Here is a 22,729-nt window from a genome sequence, read left to right as displayed (position 1 = left end):
CAGGATCGGTCCTTGAGCCGATATAGGTATGTCCGTCTGTCCGTCCGTAATCAAAGTGCAGGTCTCAGTTTTAGTCCAATCAACTTCAAATTTGGCACAAGTTTCTGTTTTGGGTCAGCATAGAACCTTATTGATTTTGGAAGAAATCGGTTCAGATTTAGATATAGCTCCCATATATATATATATATATATATATATATATATATATATATATATATATATATATATATATATATATATATATATATATATATATATATATATATATATATATATATATATATATATATATATATATATATATATATATATATATATATATATATATATATATATATATATATATATATATATATATATATATATGTTTTTTTCGATTTGGGCAAAAATACCCACATTTTCCTTAAAAAATCACCACTGCTAAGTCGAAAACATGTAAAGATGACTCCAATTTTCCTATAATTCTAATATATATCTATCGACCGATAAATCATAAATATACTTGTGCGATTTCAGATTTAAATGTTTCTCATATATATACCCTGCGCCACACTGTGGAACAGGGTATTATAAGTTAGTGCATATGTTTGCAACACCCAGAAGGAGACGAGATAGAAACATGGTGTCTTTGGCAAAAATGCTCAAGGTGGGCTTTTGAGTCGATAGAGCCATGTTCGTCTGTCCGTCTGTCTATGAACACATTTTTGTAATCAAAGTCTAGGTCACAGTTTTAGTCCAACCGACTTCAAATTTGGCACAAGTATGTGTTTTGGCTCAGAATAGAACCCTATTGATTTCGGAAGAAATCGGTTATATGGCCCCAGAAGCCAGAGTTTTACCCTAATTTGCTTAACTTAAGAAGAACAATAAGTACTTTAGTCAAGTGTGCCAAATTTTATTGAAATCGGTTCAGATTTAAATATAGCTCCCATATATATATTTCGCCCGATATGAACTAATATGGTCCCAGAAGCCAGAGTTCTACCCCAATTTGGTTGAAATTTTGCACTAGGAGTACAATTAGTAGTGTAGTCAAGTGTGTCAAATTTTATTGAAATCGGTTCAGATTTAAATATAGCACCCATATATATCGTTCGCCCGATTTACACTCATATGACCACAGTGGCAATCTTTTACTCCGATTTACTTGAAATTTTGCACAGGAAATAGAATTAATATTCCAACTGTCTGTGCCAAATTTGGTTGAAATCGGTTCAGGTTTAGATATAGCTTCCATATATAGCTTTCGCTCGATTTACTCCCATATGACCACAGAGGCCAATTTTTTACTCCGATTTAGTTGAAATTTTGCACAAGGAGTAAAGTTAGCATTGTAGCTATGCGTGCCAAATTTGGTTGAAATCGGTTCAGATTTAGATATAGCTCCCATATATATGTTCTTCTGAATTCGACAAAAATGGTCAAAATACCAACATTTTCCTTGTAAAATCGCCACTGCTTAGTCGAAAAGTTGTAAAAATTACTCTAATTTTCCTAAACTTCTAATACATATATATCGAGCGATAAATCATAAATAAAGTTTTTTGAAGTTCCTTTCAGATTTAAATGTTCCCCATATTTTTTTATTAACATTATGTTCCACTCTAGTGCATTAGCCGACTTAAATTATGAGTCTATAGATTTTGTAGAAGTCTATAAAATTTTGTCCAGATCGAGTGATATTTAAATGTATGTATTTGGGACAAACCCTTATATATAACACCCAACACATTTGACGGATGTAATATGGTATCGAAAATTTATATATACAAAATGGTGCAGGGTATAATATAGTCGGCCCGCCTGACTTTAGACTTTCCTTACTTGTTTTATTGTAGGTTTTATATTAAAATTTATTTGATACAATTTCCTTTTTTAAAACTTTCTAAATCGAATTAACTTCACCTTAAAATATACAACATGCCATTTTTTAAAAACTACACTTTTAGTTTTCCATCTATTTGTGTTTAATATACACATAAAAATCGTGTAAATTCTTAAGCATACATAAATTAAATTTATATTCCAGGAAATTATTAAAAGCAAAACACATCATACGAAAGCCAAATTACAAACGATTTATATATATAGTCATGACTGTGTAAACAAGAACACACATATGCAATATATATATACACAAAGAAAAAATTACTTTGTGTATATATGTAGCATTTGAGTAATTCAAAATATTAAAAAAAAATGAAAAAGAATCCAAATGAAGGCAAGTGACCAAAAGCCTCAACTTCATACACTGAAATAATTTTTTATCCTAAGTACGAGTACAAAGATTTAATGGCCCGACTTAGATTCGTTCTTACTTATTTGTTTTTAAATATTTTTTTTTTCAGAATTGATACAAAAAAAATCTTTTTTATTCAAAATTTATAATAACAAAAGTCTACAAACATTTTTAATTTTTTGTTTGTCGCCTTTCGCCCGCTTTGGGTATGCAATGGCAGCCGGTATTGCGCGGTGACTGTGAAATTTCTAAATATACATATTTTTTTATGTTACAACCGAAATTGTGCGATCAAGCGATTGACACACGCCTGGCCTAAAATGTCCGGCTGTTGGCGGCCCACATATTCATACACACACGATGCGCCCAAATATTTGTTTATAATAAAAATATTCTAAATTAAAAACAACAACAACAACAACAACAACAACAGGACCCAGCTAGACAACAACGTTATTGTGGCATCGTTCATCGCCAGAACCGAAATTGAATTTAACGCGCGCCGCACACACAAAAACGTGCAAAATATAAAATTAAACTCAAATTGTTTTCCTTTCGTTTCGTTTTGTGTAAATATTTCAGTTTATTGTTGTATCAAGGAGTAAATAGAGCAAACCAAAAATAAATTTCATTGTTGAATTATGATGGCTAAAATATCAGCCATTAGATAAACTGTTTTACATACAATAAATTAAAGAAAAAAATTATTGAAAAAAAAAATAAAATTAAAAAACAACTGTGTGAACAAAAGAACGAAAACGTGCGTTTGTAATACTTTGACTGATCAATAACATTTAGTGAAAATAAAAATTTCTTCAATGCAATTTGTGAGCTGATTATTACATTGGAAAATATGTCTAAAAAGCCACGAGGGAATATTCATAAAATTCGCCAATTCGAATTGGAAAAGGTAAGAAAAAGTTTAATATATATTTTTTTAAATCCTTTAGAAATAACAAGTGTTTATATAGGCGATTAATAAAAGCTATAATTAAATACTATTAGCATATATTTGGTTTAAAAATTTTGGCTAATACACAGCAATAAATTAAAAAGTTATGAACTACCTCAGGTAAAAATTTAACAAAATTATATTTATTTTTTTTAGATTTCCATAATGCGTTTTTACAATAACGAAAATTTACTGACATTTTTGGATTATTGAACGAAGCAGATTTCGTTAATTCTGCTTCGTTCTCATAAAATCCAAAATAAACCAATAGTAAATTCCTAACAAATTTTAACTAAACATCGAAATATTGGTTTCAGACCCTATAAAGTCGATATATCATCGGTCGTAGTGAGATTCTTAATCTAGCTAGCGATTCCTTTCACGGTTGCTACTCGTGCCAAAAATACTCAATCAAAATTTTGGGGAAAATTGTAGCAAAAACCACCAAAAAATTTTATCAAAATTTTATTTGCTATAGAAAATATTGTCAAAATTTTAGTTCTATAGAAAATTTTATCAAAATTTTATTTCTATAGAAAATTTTGTCAACATTTTATTTCTATAGAAAATTTTGTCAAAATTTTATTTCTATAAAAAATTTTGTCAAAATTTTATTTCTATAGAAAATTTTCTCAAAATTTTATTTCTATAAAAAATTTTATTTAAATTTTATTTCTATAGAAAATTTTGTCACAATTTTATTTCTGTAGAAAATTTTGTCAAAATGTTATTTCTATAGAAAATTTTGTAAAAAATTTATACCTATAGAATATTTTGTCAACATTTTATTTTTTATGTCCAAATTTTATTTCTATAGAAAATTTTGCCAAAATGTTGGTTCTATAAATTTGCTTGCCAAAATTTTATTTCTATAGAAAATTTTGTCAAAATTTTATTTCTATAGGATATTTTATCAAACTTTTATTTCTATAGAAAATTTTGGCAAAATTTCATTTCTATTGAAAATTCTGTCAAAATCTTATTTCTAAAGAAAAATTTATCAAAACTTTATTTTTACAGAAAATTTTGTCAAGATTTTATTTCTATACAAAATTTTGTAAAAATTTTATTTCTATAGAAAATTTGGTCAAAATTTTATTTCTATAGAAAATTTTGTCAAAATTTTATTTCTATACAAAATTTTGTGAAAATTGAATTCTTAAGAAAATTTTGTCAAAACTTTATTTCTATAATGATGTAGGTCGGATGGTATTGCAAATGAGTCATATCGGATCACTTTTAGATATAGACCATATAAACTGATCTCCAGATTTGATTTTGTGCCAAAAATAATCTACCAACATTTTGAGAAAATTGTACCAAAAAATGATGTCACATTTGTATTTTTATAAAAAATTTTATTTCTATAGAAAATTTTGTTCAAATTTTAGTTCTATAGAAAATTTGGTCAAAGAAAATTTTGTCAAAATATTTCTAAAGAAAATTTTGTCAAAATTTTATTTCTATATAAAATTTTGTCAAAATTTCATTTTTATTGAAAATTCTGTCAAAATCTTATTTCTAAAGAAAATTTTATCAAAACTTTATTTTTATAGAAAATTTTGTCAAGATTTTATTTCTATAGAAAATTTTGTCAAAATTTTATTTCTGTAGAAAATTTTGTCAAAATTTTATTTCTATCGAAAATTTTGTGAAATTTTATTTCTATAGAAAATATTGTGAAATTTTATTTCTTTAGGAAATATTGTGAAATTTTATTTTTATAGACAATTTTAAGCTACACTTGTAGTTTAGTCAATGCATGGCTTTAAGCTGAGATCAAAAAACAAAAAAACAACAATAACGATTGAAGAGAAGGCAACAATAACAAACAAAACGAATGAAGATAGAGGAAGCACGCTCAAAAACAAACCCAGCCAAATACATACAAATCGATGATTTGAGTTTGGCAAAGGAAAAGAGATATGCTGGCAAATTTGTTTAGGCAGTAGCCGACTATCAAACCCTTTTTCGGGAGGTTCAAGTGTAGTTCACGTTGGGTTGAGTGAATTACCCGAATTTATTCTGATAATTGGTTGATAGTTTTGCTGCAAGTAGAGGATGCTGATTAGGAATGTTGTAATTCCGAAACAGCTGTACATCCAACCATCTTGCAGTCTATAGGGCTTTGCCCAAATAAATTTGACAAGCATACTTTTCCTCTGTTGGTTAAGCTACACTTGTAGTTTAGTCAATGCATGGCTTTAAGCTGAGATCAAAAAACAAAAAAACAACAATAACGATTGAAGAGAAGCCAACAATAACAAACAAAACAAAATTTAATTTCTATAGAAAATGTTGTCAAAATTTAATTTCTATAGAAAATTTTGTCAAAATTTTATATCTATAGAAAATTTTGTCAAAATGTTTTTTCTATAGAAAATTTTGAAAAATTGTTATTTCTATAGAAAATTTTGTAAAAATCTTATACCTTTAGAAAATTTTGTCAAAATTTCATTTCTATAGAAAGTTTTGTCAAAATTTTATTTTTATAGAAAATTTTGTCAAAGTTTTAGTTCTGTAGAAAATTTTGCCAACATTTTATTTCTATAGAAAATTTTGCCAAAATTTTATTTCTACAGAAAATTTTGTCAAAATCTTATTTCTAAAGGAAATTTTATCAAAACTTTATTTTTATTGAATATTTTGTCAAAATTTTATTTCTATAAAAAATTGTGTCAAAATTTTATTTTTATAGAAAATTTTGTCAAAATTTTATTTCTATAGAAAAATTGGTCTACATTTAATTTCTATAGACAATTTTTTTCAAAATTTTATTTCTATAAATTTGCTTCCCAAAATTTTATTTGTCAAAATTTTATTTTTATAGAAAATTTTGCAGAAAATTTTATTTTTAAAGAAAATTTTGTCAAAGATTTATTTCTTTAGAAAATTTTGTTATAATTTTATATCTATAGGAAATTTTGTCAAAATTTTATTTCTATAGAAAATTTTGTCAAAATTTTATTTCTATAGAAAATTTTGTCAAAATTTTATTTCTATAGAAAATTTTGTCAAAATTTTATTTCTAAAGAAAATTTTGTCAAAATTTTATTTCTATAGGAAATTTTGTCAAAATTTTATTTCTATAGAAAATTTTGTCAAAATGTTAGTTCTATATAAAATTTTGTCAAAATGTCAAATTTTTTATACCTATAGAAAATTTTGTCAAAAGTCTTTTTCTATAGAAAATTTTGTCACCATTTTATTTCTACAGAAAATTTTGTCAAAATTTTATTTCTATAGGAAATTTTGTCAAAATTTTATTTTTATAGAAAAATTTTCCAAATTGTGTTTCTATAGAAAATTTTGTCATAATTCTATATCTATAGGAAATTTTGTCAAAATTGTGTTTCTTTAGAAAATTTTGTCGTAATTTTATAACTATAGGAAATTTTGTCAAAATTTTATTTCTATAGAAAATTTTGTCAAAATTTTAGTTCTATAAAAAATTTTGTCAAAAATTTTATTTCCATAGAAAATTTTGTCAAAATTTTATTTCTAACGAAAATTTTGTCAAAATTTTATTTCTATAGAAAATTTTGTCAAAATTTTATTTCTATAGAAAATTTTGTCAAAATGTTATTTCTATAGAAAATTTTGTAAAAAGTTTATACCTATAGAAAATTTTGTCAACATTTTTTTCTATAGAAAATTTTGTCAAAATTTTCTTTTTATAGAAAATTTTGTCAACATTTTATTTCTATAGAAAATTTTGTCAACATTTTATTTCTATAGAAAATTTTGTGAAAATTGTATTTCTATAGAAAATTTTGTCAAAATTTTCATTGCTGTAGGAAATTTTGTCAAAATTGTATATCTTTAGTAAATTCTGCCAAAATTTTAGTTCTACAGAAAATTTTGTCAAAATTTTAGTTCTATAAAAAATTTTATCAAAATTTTAGTTCTATAAAAAATTTTGTCAAAATTTTATTTCTATAAAAAATTTTTCAGAATTTTAGTGCTATAAAAATTTTGTCAAAATTATATTGGAGGAACATTTCATATGATCCGGTTGAAATTTGGTACGTGATGTTAGTATATAGCCTCTGACAAAATTGGTACATATCGATCTATATTTATACATAGCCCCTATATAAACCGATCCACTGATTTATTTTCGGGAGCATGTTGGAGGGACAAATTTCCGATTCTGTTGAAAATTGATACGTGAAGTATGGTATATGCCCTCTAACAACCATGCAAAAATTCTTTCCGAATCATAAAAATATATAAACCGTATAGAAACCGATCCGCAGTTTCTACTCCTTGAGTCTTCGGAAGGAGCATGGAAACTCTTCCGATCAGGTGGACATTTTGGTACGTTAATATATGCCCTCTAATAACCAAGCAAGAATTGGTCCATATCGGTATATATTTATATATAGCCCCCATATAAAACGATCCCCATATAATAATAAACGTTATCAATCTTTGGTTCATTATTGATACCGAATTGTACCGATTTCAGCATATATGATATGAATATATTCATATTAATTAATTACTATTATATATATTTCAACGGTAATAAATGTACTAAATACATATATATTTTTGCACTTTAATAATATATAATAAAATACTCGTAGACAAAAAATAATGAAAATATGCTTTCTTTAAAACGTAAATAATTTCTAACAGCTTCCATGCATTATTCAGCTTTGCCCATTCATATCAATTCACATTGATTTATTGTTTTAAATTATAATTGTATATTGAATTGGGTTATGTTTTGGTATTGAATACAATTTTTCTAAAATTCATAAGTAAAAAAATTTATTTGAATTAGTCTGAAATATAGAAATTTCAAAAAAGGGTATAGCAAAAACTTGACACTTGTGGTGTGTTTCACATTCAACATTGGGCAACAACATTAACCTCACTTTAGATGGATACTCAGCTACACCAAAAGAAATTTTAAAATTTGTTCGCTAGACTATGCAGTGCAAATATACAATAGCACACAGAGAAATCCAATTCAATCACGAAATTAAGTGATCCATAGAATTATTTACTTGAAAATCACAGTTTTATTTGGGCATAAAAAATACTTGATTAAAAAATTAATTAATTTCTCAAGGAAATTTCAATTAATTTTTTAGTTGATTCAATAAAATGTTCCACACTGTAATAAGTTAGTAAGTTAGTGCATATGTTTTTAACACCCAGAAGGAGACTAGATAGACACATGATGTCTTTGGCCATATTGCTCAGGATCGGTCCCTGAGACGATATAGCCATGTCCGTCCATCTGTCTGTGAACACATTTTTGTAATCATAGTCCAGGTCGCTGTTGTAGTCCAATCGACTTCAAATTGGGCTCAAGTTTCTGTTTTGGGTCAGAATAGAAACCTATTGAAATCGGTTCAGATGTAGATATAGCTCCCATATATATATTTCGCCCGATATGCACTTACATGGCCCCAAAAGCCAGAGTTTTACACTGATTTGTTTGAAATTTTGCACACGAAGTACAATTAGCAGTATAGTCTAGTATGCTAAATTTGATTAAAATATATCTTTGATTTATATATCTTTCGCCCAATATGGACTTATATGGCCCCAGAAGACAGAGTTTTACCCTGATCTGCTTGAAATTTTCTACAAGAAGTACAATTATTAGTATCCTCAAGTGTGCCAAATTTGATTGAAATCGGTTCAGATTTATATATAGCTCCCATATATATCTTTCCCCCGATTTTCACTCATATGACCACAGAGGTCAAAGTTGTACTCTGATTTACGTGAAATTTCGCACACGGAGTAGAATTAACACGTAACTGTGTACATCAAATTTCGTTGAAATCGGTTCAGATTTAGATATAGCTTCCATATATATGTTTTTCCGATTAGGGGAAAAATGGCCTAAATAGACACATTTTCCTTGAAAAATAGCCACTGCTAAGTCGGAAACATGTGAAAATGAGTTCAATTTTCCTATAATTATAATACACATCTATACACTTTTGCGAAGTTGGCTCAAAATTGGTTCAGATTTAAATGTTTCCCATATTTTTAACAATGTGTTCCACGCCAGGGCATTAGCCGACTTAAATTTTATGTTTATAGATTTTGTAGAAGTCTAACAAAGTTTGTAAAGATCGGGTCAGATTAAAATAAATATGGGAACATAAACCTTTATATATAGCACTCAACACATTTGGCGGATTTGATATGGCCTGCCCGACATTAGACTTTCCTTACTTGTTTTTTAATTAAAAACGTAAATTTATTCAATCAATTTCTTAACTTATGCAGTGGTTTTTGTTTGATTAAAAATGGATTGTTCCAATTAAATTTTTTATTAAAAATTAAAAAAAAACGATAATTTTTTTAAATTAAACTAGTATATAGGCCGTAATTTCGGCTAGACCCACGCAAAGAAAAAAACGTTTGGAAAACGTGTACCGAAAACGTTTTTCTTTGTTAGAGTTTTTTGAATTGCTTCGAAAATTTTAAACTTTTATCACCAAACAAATTCGTTTGTTACAAAATTTTTATTTTTCAATAAAAAAAGTTATTTTTGAAACAACAACCCAGTCCATTTCGTTTATATCAAACACTGTTCTTTTCTGGCGTTAGGTCTTTAATAACACACATTTTACAGTTCGAAATTTAATATAGTATAATGTAATGTTGAACATTTTTCCGGAATCTTCCGAATATATCTGGAATATGTGTAAAAAAAAAAAACAAACACAAAAAAAACTTTGGTCGAAGCAGGGATCGAACCCACAACCCTTGGCATGCAAGTCGGACGTAGCAACCACTGCTCCACGGTGCCAAACTAAATGTTTGTTTCTGTTAAATAAACTTTGTTTATTCGGTTCGTGGGCGCCGCAAGCTATGCTATATAAATATAACTTATATGGATAATTATCTATTGATGACCATAACAGGTACATAGCTCAGTGGTTAGTGTGTTGGTTTACAAAGTGCATGGTCCGCGGTTCGATTCTCCGTCCAGGCGAAAGGTAAAAAAAATTTTAAAATTTATAAAATCGTATAATTTCTTCTACATTGTTGGTATTACAGGAAAAGGTGTTAAGAACTAAAAATCCTCGTGGATGTGAGAAAGATGTGAGGGACAATGCAATTAGCAAAAAAAAACAATGTTTTTTTTGAGTTAGTCTTTATGAAATTGTTTTTACATCCTGGAAAAGAATAAACGTTTATCACAAAAAGTATATACTTTTCTTCTAAATACACTTCCTTGCAGCGAAAAGCAAATGAGAAACGAACTTTGTTTGTCTAAAATTTCGTTTGGGAGGAAAGAATTATTTTTTTGCGTGCCGAAGCTTATGTACCCTCCAGCATGGATTGCATAGAAACTTCTTCTAAACACTGCCATTCACAATCGAATTACTTGGGTTGCGGTAATGCTTGCCGATGGCAAGGTATTTTAAAACCTCCTAACGCCGTCTTCTAAATTGTAAGTAAGTCCATACGTGGTAAATATTAAATTCAAAAAGAGCGATTAAATGTGTATATAATTCAAACAAATAAATATAGAAATAAAATTTTAACAAAATTTTCTATAGAAATAAAATTTTGACAAAATTTTCTATAGAAATAAAATTTTGACAAAATTTTCTATAGAAATGAAATTTTAACAAAATTTTCTATAGAAATAAAATTTTAACAAAATTTTCTAAAGAAATAAAATTTTGACAAAATTTTCTATAGAAATAAAATTTTGGTAGATTATTTTTGGCTCGAGTGGCAACCATGATTATGAACCGATATGGACCAATTTTTGGACTGAATAGTCTGAGTCTGAAACTTAATCGGGCTGTCACTTTAACCTAACCCAACTATAGACCGATATGGACCAATTTTGGTATGGTTGTTAGCGGCCATATACTAACACCACGTTCCAAATTTCAGCCAGATCGGATGAAATTTGCTTCTCTTTGAAGCTCCGCAAGCCAAATCTGGAGATATATATAATTATGGACCGATGTGGACCAATTTTTGCATGGTTGTTAGAGACCATATACCAAAACCATGTACCAAATTTCAGCCGGATCGGATGAAATTTGCTTCTCTTTGAGGCTCCGCAAGCCAAATCTGGGGATCGGTTTATATGGGGGCTATACGTAAAAGTGGTCCGATATGGCCCATTTGCAATACCATCCGACCTACATCAATAACAACTACTTTTGCCAAGTTTCAAGTCTATAGCTTGTTTCGTTTGGAAGTTAGCGTGATTTCAACAGACGGACGGACGGACATGCTTAGATTGACTCAGAATTTCACCACGACCCAGAATATATATACTTTATGGGGTCTTAGAGCAATATTTCGATGTGTTACAAACGGAATGACAAAGTTAATATACCCCCCCCCCCATTCTATGGTGGTGGGTATAAAAAAATCGATAATTTTTTTTAATTAAAAATTACAGTTTTAATACTCTTTTTAATTCGAAATGTTGAACTAAACATGGAATCGGGCAGCATTCAGTCATGAGAGAGAAGTTCAAATTCGATCATTTTTAATTACTACCAAATTGTATTAATAGTTAATGGTATCATTTAATTTTTTAATTGAAAAAAAAAAAACGTAAGCTTTAATAAACTTTTTAACCCTATTCGTACCAAGCAGTGACTTCGAAAGTTGCTTACTTAACTGTAAAAAATGACCTTAAAATGATACGAAAAGCGTTTTGTTTTTTTTTATGCCTTTAACTTTGAATTGTCCTTTTAATTTGCCTTATAATGAATAAAATATTAACAAGTTATCAGGGTTAATTGGAAATGTTACACTAAATATGGAATCGCAGCTTTCAGTGATAAGAGAGAAGTTCACCACTGTGGTAAAAAAAAATGCCACTGTAGCTAACATAAAATAAAACAAGTAAGGAAAGTCTAAAGTCGGGCGGGGCCGACTATATTATACCCTGCACCACTTTGTATATCTAAATTTTCGATACCATATCACATCCGTCAAATGTGTTGGGGGCTATCTATAAAGGTTTGTCCCAAATACATACATTTAAATATCACTCCATTTGGACAGAATTTGATAGACTTTTACAAAATCTATAGACTCACACAATTTTAGTAAAAATATATGGAAACATTTAAATCTGAAGCAATTTTAAGGAAACTTCGCACAAGTTTATTTATGATTTATGGCTCGATATATATGTATTAGAAGTTTAGGAAAATTAGAGTCATTTTTACAACTTTTCGACTAAGCAGTGGCGATTTTACAAGGGAAATGTTGGTATTTTGACCATTTTTGTCGAAATCAGAAAAACATATATATGGGAGCTATATCTAAATCTGAACCGATTTCAATCAAATTTGGCACACATTACTATATTATTAATTGTACTCCTAGTGTCAACCAAAATTGGGCCAAAACTCTGGCTTCTGGGGCCATATAAGTCCATATCGGGCGAAAAATATATATGGAAGCTATATCTAAATCTGAACCGATTTTAATCAAATTTGGCACACATGACTATACTACCAATTGTACTCCTTGTGCAAAATTTCAAGCTAATCGGGATAAAACTCTGGCGTCTGGGCCCATATAAGTGCATATCGGGCAAAAGATATATATGGGAGCTATATCTAAATCTGAATCGATTTCAACCAAGTTTGGCACGCATAGCTACAATGCTAAATGTACTCCCTGTGCAAAATTTCAACGAAATTGGGCCAAAACTCTGGCTTCTGGGGCCATATAAGTCCATATCGGGCGAAAGATATATATGGGAGATATATCTAAATCTGAACCGATTACAATCAAATTTTGCACACTTGACTATACGACTAAGTGTAATGTTTGTACAAAATTTCAAGCAAATCGGTATAAAACTCTGGCTGCTGGGTCCATATTAGTGCATATCGGGCGAAAGATATATATGGGAGCTATATCTAAATCTGAATCGATTTCAACCAAATTTGGCACGCATAGCTACAATGCTAAATCTACTCCCTGTGCAAAATTTCAACAAAATTGGGCTAAAACTCTGGCTTTTAGGACCATATTAGTCCATATCGGGCGAAAGATATATATGGGAGCTATATCTAAATCTGAATCGATTTCAATCAAATTTTGCACACTTGACTATATGACTAAGTATTATGTTTGTACAAAATTTCAAGCAAATTTGTATAAAACTCTGGCTGCTGGGTCCATATTAGTGCATATCGGGCGAAAGATATATATGGGAGCTATATCGAAATCTGAACCGATTTCTTCCAAAATCAATAGGGTTCTATTCTGATCCAAATTAGGAACATGTGCCAAATTTGAAGGCGATTGGACTTAAATTGAGACCTAGACTTTGATCACAAAAATGTGTTCACAGACAGACGGACGGACGGACAGACGGACAGACGGACATGGTTATATCGACTCAGGGACCCACCCTAAGCATTATTGTCAAAGACACCATGTGTCTATCTCGTCTCCTTCTGGGTGTTACAAACATATGCACTAACTTATAATACCCTGTTCCACAGTGTGGCGCAGGGTATAATTAGCTTAATATACTCGTAGCTTTCATAACTAACTTGTTCTTTTGAGTGTAGAGTTGAATATCATCTACAAATTTATTTAGACCCACCTTATTGTATACGTGAATATAGATATAGATTGATTGTATCATAAACACCTACAAATACGATGAAAAAACTGAAATGTTTCGTATTGAGTATTTATTCTAATAAATATTTTTATAGGATAGCCACCTGTTTTGTCATTTTTTCGTGATTTGTTTGTAAATAAAAAAAGCGAAATTTTTTATAGTGATGAAAACTTTGCATCATTTGTTATGGCTATCGATGAAATAAAAATAACCATAAACAATAAGAAATATGTAAAAACAGAAGTAAATTCTATATAATAATCCAACTCAACCCTACTGCTTCATAATTTCACTATATTTGAGAGTTATTATTAAAAACAAGTATATACGGCCGTAAGTTCGGCCAGGCCGAATCTTATGTATCCTCCACCATAGATTGCGTAGAAACTTCTACAAAAGACTGTCATCCACAATCGAATTACTTGGGGTGTGGTATCTTAAAACTTCTTAACATCGTTTTCTAAATTGTGAGTTAGTCCATACATGGTATATATTAGACAAAAAAGTTATGTATAGTTAAGTCTACAAATAATTACGAATCGATATGGACTTTTTGCACGGTACGTAGAGAGCCAGAATTGAAATACGGGGGTCGCTTATATGGGGGCTATATAGAATTATGCACTTGATATGGACTAATTTTTGTGTGATTAGGGATCGATTTATCTGAGGGCTATATATAACTATAGACCGATATGGACTTTTTGCACGGTACGTAGAGAGCCAGAATTGAAATACGGGGGTTGCTTATATGGGGGCTATATAGAATTATGCACTTGATATGGACTAATTTTTGTGTGATTGGGGATCGATTTATCTGAGGGCTATATATAACTATAGACCAATATGCATGGTTGTTAACGGCCATATACTAGCACAATGTACCAAATTTCAACTCACTCGGATGAAATTTGCTCCTCCAAGAGGCTCCAAAACCAAATCTCGGGATCGGTTTATATGGGGGTTATATATGATTATGGACTGATATGGACCAATTTTGGCATGGTTGTTAAATATCATATACTACCACCACGTACCAAATTTCAGCAAGATCGGATGAATTTGCTTCTCCAAAAGGCACCGGAGGTCAAATCTGGGGATCGGTTTATATGAGAGCTATATATAATTATGGACTGATATGAACCAATTCCTGCATGGTTGTTGGATACCATATACTAACATTACGAATCGGATGAATTTTGCTCTTCCAAGGGGCTCCGGAGGTCAAATCTGGGTATCGGTTTATATGGGGGCTATATATAATTATTGACCGATTTCGACCAATTTTTGCATGGGTATTTGAGACCATATACTAACACCACGTACCAAATTTCAACTGCATCAGATGAATTTTGGTCTTCCAAGAGGCTCCGGAGTTCAAATCTGGTGATCGGTTTATATGGGGACTATATATAATTATGGACCGATGTGGACCAATTTTTGCATGGTTGTTAGAGACCATATACTAACACCATGTACCAAATTTCAGGCGGATCGGATGAAATTTGCTTCTCTTAGAGTCTCCACAAGCCAAATCGGGGGATCGGTTTATATGGGGGCTTTATATAATTATGAACCGATGTGAACCAATTTTGGCATGGTTGTTAGAGACCATATACTCACACCATGTACCAAATTTCAGCCGGATCGGATGAAATTTGCTTCTCTTAGAGGCCTTGAAAGCCAAATTTGGGGGTCCGTTTATATGGGGCTATACGTAAAAGTGGACCGATATGGCCCATTTGCAATACCATCCGACCTACATCAATAACAACTACTTGTGCCAAGTTTCAAGTCGATAGCTTGTTTCGTTCGGAAGTTAGCGTGATTTCAACAGACGGACGGACGGACGGACGGACATGCTCAGATCGACTCAGAATTTCACCGCGACCCAGAATATATATACTTTATGGGGTCTTAGAGCAATATTTCGATGTGTTACAAACGGAATGACAAAGTTAATATACCCCCCATCCTATGGTGGAGGGTATAAAAACAGCACATTGCCAAAGTCGGCTTATATGTATGAATGGGAGCTACATTTAAAACATCTGCTTATTATGTGCAAGTTTTTTTTTTTTGTGAAAATTCGGGTTGCTATATTTATTTTGAAAAAGTTGACTTTCGAATTTTCAACATTTTAACTTTTTTATTCATTATTTATTGAAAAGTCCACTTTTTTGTGAACTTTCAGCTAGAAAAATCTCCATCCAAAAATAATCTACCAAAATTTGAAGTCAATTTTACCAAAAATCTACCAACTAAAAAATCTTATTTTGAAATTTTTGATCAAATTTTTGTGATTAGTATGAAAAAAAATTTTTTCTGGAAAGAAATTTTTTATTTTTTTATTTTAGCACTTTATTCCAATATTTTCAATTATTTTATATTATGATCCTATTAACGAAAATATTTCGGATGAATTGTGTCGTATTTTAAACGTGTTAACGATTTTAGCTTGCTCCAAAAAGGAAAAGTTACTACCTCTACAAAAAGGGAGCACTTACAATGGACTTTGATAGTATAATCAAACTAGCGTATCCCGGCCTGCTTCGCTGCGCCTTCCGAAGCGTATTTGTAGGAAAATTTTGTGTTAACTTAGTCAACCACACAGATAAAAATAAGTTTGAGAACCAATAACTTTTGTTGGAAAACCAATAACAAAATTTGTTAATTTTCCTGCAACAAACTAATTTGTACTTTTAATAACCATTATTACAAAAAAGTTGTTAGCAATCGTTACCATCAGAAGGCAACAAATAATCTGTGTTCTCAATAACATAATTTGTAAGTAATTTGTTGAGTACAAAATATTTGTTGTTGAACGTTAGTTTAATCCTCAACAAATATTTTTGAATTTGGACGAAAAAATTTGTATGTGGTTTGTTGGAGTCTATCAATGACCTGTAACTAATTTATTGGTGTATTGACAAAAAATTAAATTGAAATTAAAATTGACCGAATTATGCTATGAATTGTACCAAAATTGCCGGAACAATTTTGGATATATTTTGTTAAGTACACACTGAGAAGAAATGTGCCCAAAATGTTATTTTTGGATGGGGAACTTGTAACATTTTTATGTCGAAAATCCTATACTCACTTTTGTAAATGTATGACGATTTTAAATTTGAGTATTAGTCCAGGGTCTAGCAAACATTTTGACAACTTCTTGCCCAGTGCTAAACATTCTAGTTAATTAGAATTGTAATAACTCTAATCCCGATATTAATATGGGTTTCTCAATTATCTCATACAACAAACACATTTAAGAAACTATCAAACTGAAAAATATAAATTTTTCACAGATATTTATAAATGCTTTTCTGTATTCTCTGATGAGTGAGCTCTTTGTTTGCTATCATACACCATAGACCTTTTAATACATAGATGATCCACTATTCTCTTTAAAAAAAATGTGTCAGTTCCAAAAATTAATTTTCTGACATTTCGTTTTGATTTTTTCGTAAAGAGTCAGTCCCAAACATTAATTTTCGTGCATTTGCTTTTGTGTTGTTCGTAAAGAGCAATGCTGCTCAAAATTAAATTTCGTATTTTCGCGATTTTGGTCACAATTTTTTGTTCAAATATGAACTTTTAATATTTTAATTTATTTATAAATCCTCTGTTGCATCATAAACGTTCTAATTTTGTGTAAAATTGGCAAACTACAAAAAGGAAAACGAAAGAGATTGTAAGCGTGCTCTTATTTTTCTCGTTTATTCTTAATCTTCGGAACTGTCAAAAATAGTTTGACACTCATGGCTCATCTATCTAAAGTCTATAGTCTATGTCATACACGTGCATGTGCTCATACTCATTTTGTTCTAACGGTATTCTTCGCATACTTCTTTTAGCTTTCGTACATATTCTCAGAGATGTGCGCGTAACCAGTCTTGTATTTTTGTTTTTGTTTTCATATCGAAAGCAGTCAACTATTTTCGCAACAAAATAATTTGTTGAAAATTCACAATATTTCTATTATTTCCTCTGTCAAGCATCTACAAACACATTTCAACAACAAATGCCTCATATTCAATAGACAAATTTGTTGAGCATCAGCAGATTTTACATACAAATAAAGTTGTTAATATTTATTTGCAGTTATTTTTTTGTGTGCATATCCTTCGAGATGAAAATAAATTCGAAAAGATTTGAATTCTTTCAAACAAATCGGACAACTTGCTTTTTGGTTTATAGAAATACGTCGTATATGCAGATGTAAAACTGTTCGCCTTAACAAATGTCGGCGAGAGGGTGTTCCCTTTCCATGTTCTGAATTCAAATCATTGGACAATCTTTTACATTTTCTGTGAATTTTAAGTGTGGTTTGTCAAGGAAAGGTATCCTTTAAGCATTATTTAAGCATTATATTTCAACAACATACAAAAGAATCATTGTTTTCCGTCTAATAAATCGGAAAGAGCAAAAGTACTTAAACAATTTACCACATTAGCATTTGTTAAAATGTTTGAGAAGGAGAACATGCCTATCCCAAACATACACCGAAAAATGATGCATCCTCTACGTTGTCTGGCAATTTTATGTAAATTTAAGTAATTTAATTTCAGTTTTTTTGGAAGAAGTCAGTGCAAAAATCATAAAATTATGTACCGAATTCCCATTTACGGACAAACTTTTACTTTCAATCACCTCCTCCCACGTTCCCTGTAAACTTCAAGTAGATCGGAGAAGGTAAATTTAGCTCTGTTGTTTTAAAGGGCCCTCACTTCACCCGATAATATATCGACAAACACCGAAGCACCCTTAACCTTCCCTGAAAATTCCAAGAAATCTATAAACTTTCCTTCAAATATTGGGGAAGAAGATGGTTCCCTCTCCGTCCAAATACCCAAACAACAGGTACTCCACATTGATTTCATAATCTTCCCCCACGGCCTTTGTAAATTCCAACAAAACTTGAGAATTTTAGTTTTTTCAGTTTTGGAAGAGGTCCCCCCTCCCCGACCAAATATCGAAAAGTGATGTAGTGTATCTTCTGTAAACGTCCCAGAAAATGTCAAGCAAATTATAAGCCCAATTTTCAAAAACCAGAGCAAGGAACGGCCCCTCTTCCCGTACAAATATCACAAAATCAGGTATCCAACATTAATTTCATAACCTCACCGCATGTTCTCTGTAAATCTCAGGTAATTTAGAGAATTTTTGTTTTTTCACTGTACTTTAAAACTGTACTTAAAAAAAAATCGGACAAAGGGGAGGCCCCCCTCGGCGACCAAATATCGAAAAATAAAGTAGCGGACCTTTGTCTAGATGCCAACCCCAACCTTCAATGAAAATGTCAAGGTCCAATTTTCAAAAAGTCAGGCAAAGGGGAGGTGGGGGAGGGAGCCACCGTGGTGCAATGGTTAGCGTGCCCGCCTTGCATACACAAGGTCGTGGGTTCGGTTCCTGCTTCGACCGAACACCAAAATGTTTTTCAGAGGTGGATTATCCCACCTCAGTAATGCTGGTGACATTTATGAGGGGTTCAAAGCTTCTCTAAGTGGTTTCACTGCAATGTGGAACGCCGTTTAGACTCGGCTATAAAAAGGAGGTCCCTTGTCATTGAGCTTAACATGAAATCGGGCAGCACTCAGTGATAAGAGAGAAGTTCACCAATGTGGTATCACAATGGACTGAATGGTCTAAGTGAGCCTGATACATCGGGCTGCCACCTAACCTAACCTAACCTAAAGGGGAGGTCCCCCTCGGCGACCAGGTGCCAAAAAATGAAGTACCCTATTTTCAGCCGGTTCAGCCGTTTCCGAGCTTACCCGGAACATACAAACAAACAAATAAACAAACATACTTTGAATTTTAATATATATTTTAAAAAATTAAAATTTTAAAGGTATTGAATTTATAGAAAATTTTGCCAAAATTGATTTCTACAGAAAATCTTGTCAATATTCATTCATTTCTATAGCTATTTTTTAAATTTTATTTCTATAGAATTTTTTTCAAAATTTTATTTCTAAAGAAAATTTTTTCAAACTTTATATTTAAGAACATAATGAAATATACCTTGTGTATATAATATAATATATAATTTATCTTCTTTAATGATCAATTAATTGAACTAATCGAAATTTAATTTTACCTTTTCAGATACAACTAATCGATGAATTTGATATCCTGCAAATTGTTGGTGAAGGATGGTTTGGAAAAATTTTATTGGTTGAACATCGAGCTTCACAAACCGAAATGGTTTTAAAAGCCGTACCCAAACCATATGTGTCGCTAAAGGATTTCTATCGGGAATTTCACTATGGTCTACATTTGGGGATACATCGAAATATTGTAACCACTTATGATGTGGCATTTGAAACAGCAGGATTTTATGTATTTACACAAGAATATGCACCATTGGGTAAGAATTTCGAAATTTACAATTATCAAATATCATTAAATAATTTTTATTTTCTTCCAGGAGATCTAACGTCAAATGTCACAGATACAGGTGTTGGGGAGGTCTACAGTAAGCGGGTGGCAAAACAAATTGGTTCTGCCTTAGACTATATGCATTCAAAGTAATTTAATTTAATTGATTTTATTTTTGTTTTGTAAATGTTATAAGGTTTTTTTTTTGTATTTTTTAGAGACATTGTGCATCGTGATGTTAAATTAGATAATGTTTTAATCTATCGTTCCGATTTTACTCGTGTTAAGCTATGTGATTTTGGTGAATCGTATGAAGCTGGAACTATTGTTGAGCGGCGTAATGAATGGTTACCATACAGTCCACCTGAAGTATTAGAAATAAAACCCGAAGGAACCTACAAGTAAGTACCAATATATGCATATAGCATAGTGAAGCGTTCCAAAATGGGACGCTTCGTCCCCAAATATCTTCAACTAAAATTAAAATTTCTTACAAAAACCAATTTGCGACAGTTGGTAGAATTCTACCAAATAAGAGGTGCTTCAATTTTCTGTAGCAATAAAATGTTGACAAAATTTTTTATGAAAACAAACCTTGACAAAATTTGCTACAACATCTTTTCAAAATTTGCTATAAAAATTAAATTTTAAAAAAATATTCTAAAGAAAAAAATCAAAAACTAAAATTTTATATAGAAATAAAACTTTGTCAAAATTTTTACAAAATTGTCTATAGAAATAAAATTTTGACAAAATTTTCTATAGAAATAAAATTTCTAGAAAATTTTCTATAGAAATATAATTTGTAGAAAATTTTCTATGGTAATAAAATTTTGACAAAAATTTGCTGAAGAAATAAAATTTTGACAATATTTTCTATACAAATAAAATTTTGACAAAATTTTCTATAGACCTAAAATTTTGACAAAATTTGTTATAACAATAAAATGTTGACAAAATCTGCTATAAAATTTTGCCAAAATATGCTAAACAATAAAATTTTGGCAAAATATGGTAAACAATAAAATTTTGGCAAAATATTCTACTAAAAACAAAATTAAAAAGTAAAGTTTTCTATATAAATAAAATTTTGAAAATTTTTTAAAAAAGTAAAATTTTTACGAAATTGTCTATGGAAATAAAATTTTGACACAAAAATTGCGGTAGAAATAAAATTTTGGCAAAATATTCTACGAATAAAATAATTAAAAATAAAATTTTCTATATTAGGGCTGTTTTCTTTTAGCACTGGATACCCTAAGTCGTGAAGGACTAAAAGAAAACAGAGTACTCGTTTATCCAGGACATCTCCAAAAATATGCAACACTGTCATCAGCTGTTTAAAAACAATCACAGAATAGAAGTGAAATCTTGAAATTTTAATGTATGAAATGCTCCAATTAGTAATAAATATTTACTGCTGCGATTATTTATGGCACTGTACCACTTTGAAAATCATGTTTTTCGACAAATTAGTCACAATAAACTGCTATTGTGAATCGATGAAGCGTCACTTTATCAAAATGCAATCTGGCAACATCGGCGCGACTTGCACTGATGAGATGTTCTGGATAGAACACCAGTGCAACGATGTTCTGGATAGCCCATACAAATGTTGCATCCAGTGCAAAAAGAAAACAGCCCTATTAATAAAATTTTGAAAATTGTCTATAAAAGTAAAATTTTTACGAAATTGTATATAGAAATAAAATGTTGACAAAAATTGCTGTAGAAATAAAATGTTGACAAAATTTTCTATAGAAATGAAATTTTGACAAAATTTTCTATTGAAATACAATTTTGACAAAACTTTTTATGGAAATAACATTTTGACAAAATTTTTTATAGAAATAAAATTTTGAAAAAATATTCTAAGGAAAACATTTAAAAAAAAATTTGATAGAAATAAAATTTTCTATAGACATAAATTTTGACAAAATTTGTTATAAAACTAAAACGTTGATAAAATTTGCTACAAAATTTTGTCAAAATTTGATATAAAAATAAAATTTTGACAAAATATACTTTAGAAAAAAAAATCAAAAAGTAAACTTTTCTATAGAAGTAAAAGTTTGACAAAATTTTCTATAAAAATTTTGACAAAATTTTTAATAGAAATAAAATTTGGAAAAAAATTTCTATAGAAATAAAATTTTGACAAACATTTTTTGATTTTGGTAAATTGCAAAAATTTGTCCATAATTATATATAGCCCCCATATAACCCGATTTCATGTCCAGAGCCTCTCGGAGGAGTAAATTTTATCCGACTCGGCTAGAATTTCATGCATATGCCTTCGCACAATCATGCAAAAACTCGTCCATATCGGTCCATAATTATATATAACCCCCATATACATTTTTATAGAAATAAAATTTTGACAAATTTTTTTATAAAAATAAAATTTTAATAAAATTTTTCATAGAAATAAAATTTTGACAAAATATTCTAAGGAATACATTTCAAAAAAAAAAAAAAAACAATTTTGACAAAACTTTTTATAGAAATAACATTTTGACAAAAAATTTTATAGAAATAAAATTTT

General features: G+C 29.9%; 1 protein-coding gene across 3 annotated transcripts in view; it reads left to right on the top strand.

Annotated features, from left to right (window-relative positions):
• LOC142239080 (uncharacterized) overlaps window positions 1-22,729 on the top strand; it is a 37,772-nt gene that overhangs the window by 12,061 nt on the left and 2,982 nt on the right. For 2 of the 3 annotated variants that reach the window (XM_075310842.1, XM_075310843.1), the window contains exons 2-5: window positions 2,822-3,149; window positions 19,912-20,173; window positions 20,234-20,333; window positions 20,403-20,585. In XM_075310842.1, the coding sequence (XP_075166957.1) occupies window positions 3,093-3,149; window positions 19,912-20,173; window positions 20,234-20,333; window positions 20,403-20,585 (602 nt within the window). In that variant the 5' untranslated portion in view covers window positions 2,822-3,092. The remainder of the gene's footprint in view (window positions 1-2,821; window positions 3,150-19,911; window positions 20,174-20,233; window positions 20,334-20,402; window positions 20,586-22,729) is intronic. The other variant, XM_075310844.1, reaches the window with a different exon arrangement.

Source organism: Haematobia irritans, chromosome 5 (genome assembly GCF_050003625.1).
Source record: "Haematobia irritans isolate KBUSLIRL chromosome 5, ASM5000362v1, whole genome shotgun sequence".
Taxonomy (NCBI): Eukaryota; Metazoa; Arthropoda; class Insecta; order Diptera; family Muscidae; genus Haematobia; species Haematobia irritans.
The sequence above is the reverse complement of the archived record's forward strand: the minus strand, read 5'-3'. Positions and strand labels throughout refer to the sequence as shown.